We start from the raw sequence: 8227 nt of genomic DNA, 5'->3' as shown, positions 1-8227 counted from the left end.
ACAGTAAAAACATCCCACGGCAACACCACAACTTTTTTTTTTTTATTGATTGAAGAATTTATTAACAGTTTGCAGAATTACAGTACATTTCAAGCACAAACTCAATACAAAGGCTGTTAACTGTGAGTGGACGACCCAATTAAGCATTACACTTGTTTCCAACAGGGTCCACCATGTTCAAATCATCAAAACTTCGCATGGCACGGCGCTGTCCTGTCTGTCCCCTGTTTATTTTAATGCTACATTGTCGTCGTCGTCCCCGATTCTGGTGAACCGGTCTCCATTGTGGTGCATGTACATTTGTAATGATTTGTCTGAGCGAGCTCCGCGAAATTGTACCGAGATCCGAGTAGAGCCGTCATTGAAAAAGAGCTTACACCAGGACCCGTGGTGGGGAAATAGCCGGCCAACAAGCTAATAAACATTACAGTTAAAGTTATGAGCTTGTCTTAAACCTTAACCAAAATGATCTCTAATAATTGATAGCCTAATTATGTCATCACATCTGTCAAAATGTAGCCTACACGTATGCAATGCATATGCTTTTATTTGGTTAAAAAAATCCCACCCGTGTGAAGTGAGGGGCGCTCTTATCATCATCATGACGTAAAATAGACACTAGGCCTATGTCTTTGCTCAGACACTGACATAATGGGAATTTAATGTTTGTGTAGGACGTTTGTGACCATACACTAAAGGCTGGATATTGGAGGGGCTATACTGCCCCTCAAAAACAAATAAATCAATTGAACATTACATAATATCTAAATGTGAATATTAAATGAGAATCACAATATTGTGCTCTGATGATTAGATAACTGTAGCCTAATAGCAATTGCACTTAAATAGAAAGTCTGGAAATTACATTGCATTTATGGTCTGTATCCAGAGAGCTGTTTACAATTATATCTAACATTACAATTTTAACACACATTCTTATTGTAGTTAATTAAACACAGGTCAATTTGGTTAGCCTACATTATTTTGAGCTGTCTCACATCATGTGAATCCTGACATCACTGCCTGGTAAAGTAAATGAATGGTATGCCATTTGGTAATGTTTCATTACTTTTTAAATGGACACAGTGAATACTAAATTGAAGCTTTACTTTTTAAGTGGTGCAACCACTTCATTACGGAGCTTTGTGTGTCTGTGGGTGGGTGGCTGGCTGGCTGGGTCTGTCTGAGCACGAAAATAGCATTTGGTTGGTTTTCACAACCAAGTGTCACTGTGTCACTGTGTCACTGTGTGCCTAACACACACACATACTAACTGTATAGGCCCTATATGATGATTTTGGGTGTGACATTACAGTACAGTGACTGTACAGTACAGTATAGGGACCCCCACACGTTAACTCTGTAATTTCTCGACCGTTTCGGACACAGGGCGGCTCGCCTGAACCGGGCCGGCACCCTGGGCGTGTTCCTGTGGGTCTGGAAGTTTCGGGGACCCCCCCGGGGACGCCCACACGGAGTTGAACCACTTACTTCACATGGATGTGATTTAATTTTTTTTTATCGCGAGTCAAATCGCAATCGCAATATTGGTCAGAAAAATTGCAATTAGATTTTTTTCTCAAAATCGTTCAGCCTTATCTGGGACGCGTGGAGTGTTGTCCAGGGTGTTTTAGAGAAGGGAGAAGAGTCTGGGACGCGTGGAGCGCTACTTGTCCAGGTTGTTTTAGAGAAGGGAGAAGAGTCTGGGAAGCGTGGAGTGTTGTCCAGGGTGTTTTAGAGAAGGGAGAAGAGTCTGGGACGTGTGGAGCGTTGTCCAGGGTGTTTTAGAGAAGGGAGAAGAGTCTGGGACGTGTGGAGCGTTGTCCAGGGTGTTTTAGAGAAGGGAGAAGAGTCTGGGACGTGTGGAGCGTTGTCCAGGGTGTTTTAGAGAAGGGAGAAGAGTCTGGGACGTGTGGAGCGTTGTCCAGGGTGTTTTAGAGAAGGGAGAAGAGTCTGGCACGCGTGGAGCGTTGTCCAGGGTGTTTTAGAGAAGGGAGAAGAGTGGGACGTGTGGAGCGTTTTAGCTTAGTGAGCATACAAAATACTACAATGAAGAGAAATGCATATTTCTTAGAGCAATATAGGTCGGATCACCTAGCTGCAAGTATCTGACCTAATCTATTTTCTGTCATAAGGAAAAACGAATCACACCTGTGTGAAGTGAGGGGTGCTCTTATCATCATACATCATCTCATTCCATCGCATTACTATTTGCGTCCTCACTTTTGTCTTCAATGTTTGTCTTTACACAAACACTCAAAACTGGCCATTCATTGTCAATGGCATTCAATGTTTGTGTTTACGCAAACAGTCAAAACGGCCATTCATTATACAGGTTTAATGTTTGTTTTTAGTTAAATGTTTGTTTTAAAAACGCCATTGACAATAAAGAGAATTTAACTTTCTGTGCCGCCAGGTGGCAGCATAAGCACACGTAAGGAATGCCACCCATCCGGGTTATTCAGGAAGGTGGGGGCTTATGTTATGAGCACAGTATTGGTCGCATTAGCTCAGACCCCTTAGCTAGCATTACAACCAGTTACATTTGCTCAGCGTTGCGGTACAAACTCACAAATTATTTACGATCATCGGGTGCGGCACACCATGGACAGCTCTCGAAACTTTTGAGATACAACGCTTTGAAAATCCTGTTATAAAGGAGGCTCAATGGAGCTGGATTTAAAGATCCCATAGCTGGTGCGGGTGGAGGCTCTCCATACTAACCGGAGCAATGCTAAGAAGTAAAGTGACGGTCACTGCTTTCATATTATGGATTATACGGTTGTCTACAAACATACGCGTAGATAGCACCAGTATGTACCGTTAGCCTAGCTACGTTTATAAACGTATATAGCAGCGAAAAAGTTAATGTTTGTTTTGTCTCAATGTTTGTTTTACATCATCATGTTGTAAGATGATAAGAGCGCCCCTCACTTCACACAGGTGTGATTTTTCTTTCAATTATGTACACTACAGTCTGTCAACGTCGTCTACCGATGATATTGTGAAACCTCATATGTCCAAAATGGTTACAGATTCAAATTAAAAAATAGCAAGAGTAGCAGAAAAAAACGAGGTTTCTGCCCGACGACAGAAATATATATTTAATTTTCTTCTCATTACCATAGGGTCCACCCGCTCCACTCTCCTGTTCTCCGTTCCAGAGGAAAGCAGAGATCCAGAGCTGAGGTCATGTCCAGTGGAACCAGAGCAGAGCCAGGTACCGGGTGGCTCCCTCGTCCCGCAGAAAGAGGAGACGCTGGTCTCTGTTCAGCTTCTGTCTGTCCAGAGCAAGACCCCTCCTCCGGCGCCGCTACCCCCAGACCCCCTGGAGGCACAGGGACATGTCGAGGCCAAGCCCAGCTATCAGGAGACGTTGTCGAAAGCCGAGCCTGTGGCCCAGCTGGAGGCTTTCAGCAATGCCTGCTCGCTCAGCCTCTCGTGTTCCCTGAACACTGTTGCCAAGAGCCGCGGTGAGAGCCCGCCATGCGGCGAGGAGCTACCTCCGCTTCAGACGCTGATCAAAACGGAACCGGAGGAGTATGCGCCGATCGCTCCTCACCCTGCGAGCCATGGGGACCCTGTCACCTCCGACTCCACCGCGTGCCACAGCGGTGACGAGGCCCGGCTCGGAATCGGCGAAGAAGCAAACCGGCTAGTGGTGCCGGCACCAGCTCTAGACCCACAATCATCACCCGGCGGTACCCGTGACGGGGTGGTGTCTGGCATCACGACGGCCGCCGATGGCTTCGGCAACAATCGGCGGGAGACTGCTGGCGGCGACTATCGTTGCTCGCGCTGCGGTGAGTCGTTCTCCCACGCCAGCGGCCTGCGGCTGCACGCGGAGCAGAAGCGCAAGGCCTACGCCTGCGACTGGTGCTGCAAGTCCTTCGCCCAGTCGGCCGACCTGCGGCGGCACCTGCGCACGCACACGGGCGAGCGACCACACCGCTGCACCTTCTGCTCCAAGAGCTTCAGCCAGCGGGGGAACCTGCGGCGCCACCTGCGCATCCACACGGGTGAGCGACCGTACAGCTGCCCGTACTGCTACCGGACGTTCAGCGACGGCGACACCATGAAGAAGCATGTGCGCACGCACTCGGGCGAGAAGCCCTACCGCTGCCTGCAGTGCTCCAAGACCTTCACCACCGCCAGTGGCCTGCAAGTCCACCTGAAGAAAGAGATGTGCTTCGTGTCCACGTAGCAGCCTTCTGCTAAGGGGGGAGTTCTACTTGGTCTAAGTGCCAGTGTCGTACACCGGAAAGAGCTTATCTACACCAGTGGTTCTCAAACTTTTTCATGTAAAGGACCCTCAAATGAATGTATTTGCCCGTGGACCCTCACCTGTGAAGGTTTTGTGCTGTGAGCTTGTTGTAGATCTGCTATTTTTGAATAGCCAACATAGAAATGAGAACCAACGATCTATACGCGTTGTATATCGGCTATTTTCGGTGCACGACACAGCCTGCAACAAAGTGTACAATAAGGCATTGGGCCCCACAGACAATACACTATGAATGACTGTAGTCCCGGGTTTTTCCGAAGGTGGCATAGCTGTTTTCGGCACCTGTTCAATAACTTTGTTTGATTGGCTCTGCGGCAGGCTTGAACCGGAAACGCATATGCCGCTTTCACCTGTGTCCAAGAAGTGGGTGGACGCCTTTTTAGGAGTCGGGAAGCAGGTTGGAGTCTATATTCATTCCAATGGGAGAGTGACCGTGAGCACAGCTTCTGAAGCATTCTTTAGCCCCATGGTCACTGAACTAAATATTGGATCCGATTGTCACAAGCCACACAATATGGGGTGCATACTTAGTTTAGACTAGTCATTGGTTAGACATAAGGGTTGGGAGAGGGTTAGGTTTAGGTGTGCTGCCCCGTGGGAGGTTAGGGTGAGGGTTTGAGGTTGTTGATGGTTGTAGTTGTAGGACTAATGACTGGTCTAACCAATGACTAGTCTAAACTAAGTACTGTCTAAACTAAGTACAGAAAATGTACTTTATTTTCAACCTTTCTCTGTCCCAGGAACACACTCTCGCGGGATCTAGCACCAGTAACCATAGGACGTAAGATTTGTGTACCATGTCGACTCTAGTGGCTCCAATCGGGATGGTGAATATTCCTAAATTTACCATCTTTCTCTTTCCTCATGTGCTAAAGATGAGCCAATCAAATGAAGCTATGGGACGATGAACCCGGAAACGGGAAACTGGTTTGCCACCTTGTGGAAACTCTGGGCTTAACAGTTCTGTACAGAGGCCACTCTCTAGGCACAGCATGGCCTGCTGCTTTCACATGCATTTATTTATTTGTTTATTTATTTGTTTATTTATTAATACTCTTTTCCTTTACTTGTCTTTCTGCCAGAGGAACAGACGTGACAGACAGATTTCAGAGTACGACAGGAAATGAAAACTGTTTTAAAACGGATACTCACTTTGGAGCAGTGATTCTCAACCTTTTTTATTACAAGCAGAGTCATAGAGTATAGACAGAGTTACGCAAATTCTGTTCACTTCATGGGGCCAGTCCAATGGCGGCACAATGCATTGGAGTCTATGGGCTCGCGCGAGTACATGAACCACGTGACCAGGCTGTTTTCTGCCCCCTCAATATCACAACTCTTCTATTCGATGGCTCTGATTACGAGGACCCTCGGTTTGATTTGCATTAGACCACATGTTGATAACCACTGCTCTACAGAGAATGAATTGAGGCGCATGAAGGGAGAGTGAAAGTGTTTAATGAGGCTCTGTCTGTGTTCTGTCACAGTTTTCTATTAATGTTTGTATCTCGTGGCACCCCTGTAAAAAACGTTTTCATCCACGGCACCCCTGTATTACAATGTTACTTTACAGCACCACGTTACTTTATCTTCTCCCTAAGATGCAATATGTCATCCATTAGGGCAGATTGAAAATGACTTTATACTTGACATCTAACCATTCAAAACCCAGCATTCCTGTTCCGGGGTGAACATCTGAAAAAATATAGCAAATCTACAAGCTTGCAACGTGTTGTAACAAGTGAGCTGTAGATCAGATATTTTGGCGAAGAGATTTGGTGTTGATTGACAAAGAATGCACCAAGGACAGTACAACTCCTGTCCATTTTACCAAGTTATAGAGGGTCCAAGAAATAGATAAAACAAAGTGATATTGGTAAATCGATTAATTCCAAATATTATCAAAGTATTCTGCAGAACCCGTGGACTTGCGTCACGTCACCCTGCTCTATATGATGTTTCATGGCCTTGTGTGATTTGACAACGTTAGTACTTAGTCTCACAGACTCACTTGAAGTGACAGCCTTATTACAAATAGTCTCGCAAGCTCAAATAACAAGCTACTAGTCGTGTCAAAGTATCCCTTTAACACTGCTGAATTCAAATGACATTTATTTTACCATGTGTGTCGGCACAGTTTCATATTTCCATAGGGTGACTGTATAACGTCTCTGTCGGGTGGAAACCTCATATGTCCAAGCCTTACCTGTTACCTTTCAGGATTCAAATGAAAAACCGTCAAAAGTAGCAGATCTACAAGCTCAAAGCATTGTGATCTGCTACTTTTGTGTGACGCTGTAGTATGATCAAGTAGGTCATAGCCTCGGTACCCAGGCTTTTATTTTCGTTCGCATTTGGCTCAAAAATGAAAGCCTAGGGGGAACAAGACACATTTCCTGGTCTAGCAGTGGGAGTGAACTACAGTGCAGAGGGGCGTCGCTCAAAATATTGTGACAGTTTTCTCTGCTGTTTTCTACCGGGGAGGGGGGGAGGGGATCAAGGGCGGGCGCTCTGATCGGTGAGCCAATACTATCCAGCGCTTGAGCAATGCGCTACCCGCCCCTCTAGACCAGAAAGCACACTGGCTAGGCCAGGCTAATTAGGTAATTCATTTACGAAAAAACACAAATACTTTATGGAGATAAGAGGTTTCTGCTCTACAGTGACTATGAACTAAATGGCCAGAGTATGCACAGGTTACTGTTAATGACCCACCCACTTATAGATAACTTTGAACTAAATCATTGTGGAACATATTTTATTTTTTACACCACACAGTGGCTACAGAGACACTGCAACATTGTTTGGTAGAAAGCCATGCTGCCTTTTTGTACAACGTGCAACTACTGCATCCACAGTCACACTGGTACCTCGATCACCCTCTATAAGCAATGTTTATACAGTATGTCTACATTTTAGGAGTTTAGAGTTTTTGTCTATCAGGTTATTTTATGTCAATAAATGAAATGTAACTCAGCAAACTATTTTATACTTGTAATGTTTTCGACAATAACAACTTTCTAAATCACTTTAAAAGCTCACAATGTGTCATGATGAGAGGTGTTTCAGGGAGGCCACAGAGGCCATGACTGTCGTTGCCCCTCAAAAAATGCTCTGAGGACACAGTGGCTTTAATGCCCCAGCGTACTAATATCTAAATCTATCTTGTCAATATGTAGACACCACACCAGTGTCTCTTTCTTGTCAATATGTAGACACCAGTATCTTTTGTTGAGATTCTGAAGTCTTGCGTCCTATCCCTGTCTTTAAACCAATCCAGTGACTTTGATTGGTGCAGGCCTGAGCATGGATCAGATTGTAAATAGGCCTACTGCATTTTAACCCTTAAATTCAATGCATTCTTTCAATGGACGAAAATGTAATTCATTCCTTCCTTCCTGCCCTGGCATCTGGCCCTTTGTGCCCTCAAGAAATGGACAACACCAAAGTCCAAGTGACCTTGCCCCTAAAATGATGGATTTCCAGGCCTGCTTGTGAGCTATTGTTTTATTTTTATTTGTATTTTCAAAGTAAGGAATTAAAAGTAGTTCAACTTCAAATGTGAAGCTGAGTTGGCCATTATCAGTTTGTTTTGAATCAATGAGATATTAGAATGAGATGTTTAGAATTACATCTTAAAGTCTCATTAATCCTAAACTGGGAACCCATTTGGTCAAACAGGAACTTCTTGTGTTTATTCCTACTAACATAGTTACATATTTGGAGTTTGCATGTTCTCCCCATGTCCCCTAGGGTAGGTACCCTCACAAAAAACATGCAGTAATCCTGGTCTCTAAACTACCTCCTCCTGGCCATTAGTGGAGAACTAGTAGGCTACCTAGAGAAATTGTGACTTTTCCCTTTGAATTGAATGCAATACCTCTTGTCAACCAGTAGGTGGCCTACCAGACCACAGGAGCTCAGTAGAAGAGCGAGGAGATC

The 8227-nt window shown here is 45.1% G+C and overlaps 1 protein-coding gene across 1 annotated transcript in view; it reads left to right on the top strand.

Moving 5' to 3' along the window:
• LOC306937058 (uncharacterized protein) overlaps positions 1–7627 on the top strand; it is a gene marked incomplete at its 5' end in the record, with an annotated part of 9515 nt that extends 1888 nt beyond the window's left edge. Inside the window, one exon of the mRNA XM_079520733.1 lies at positions 3129–7627. Coding sequence (XP_079376859.1) covers positions 3129–4204 — 1076 coding nt within the window. The 3' untranslated portion in view covers positions 4205–7627. The remainder of the gene's footprint in view (positions 1–3128) is intronic.
• Positions 7628–8227: the final 600 nt, after the last annotated feature.

This window comes from Electrona antarctica, assembly GCF_951216825.1.
Source record: "Electrona antarctica genome assembly, chromosome: 14".
In the NCBI taxonomy this organism is placed as follows: Eukaryota; Metazoa; Chordata; class Actinopteri; order Myctophiformes; family Myctophidae; genus Electrona; species Electrona antarctica.
Note: the sequence above shows the minus strand (reverse complement) of the source record. Positions and strands in the feature narration are given on the sequence as shown.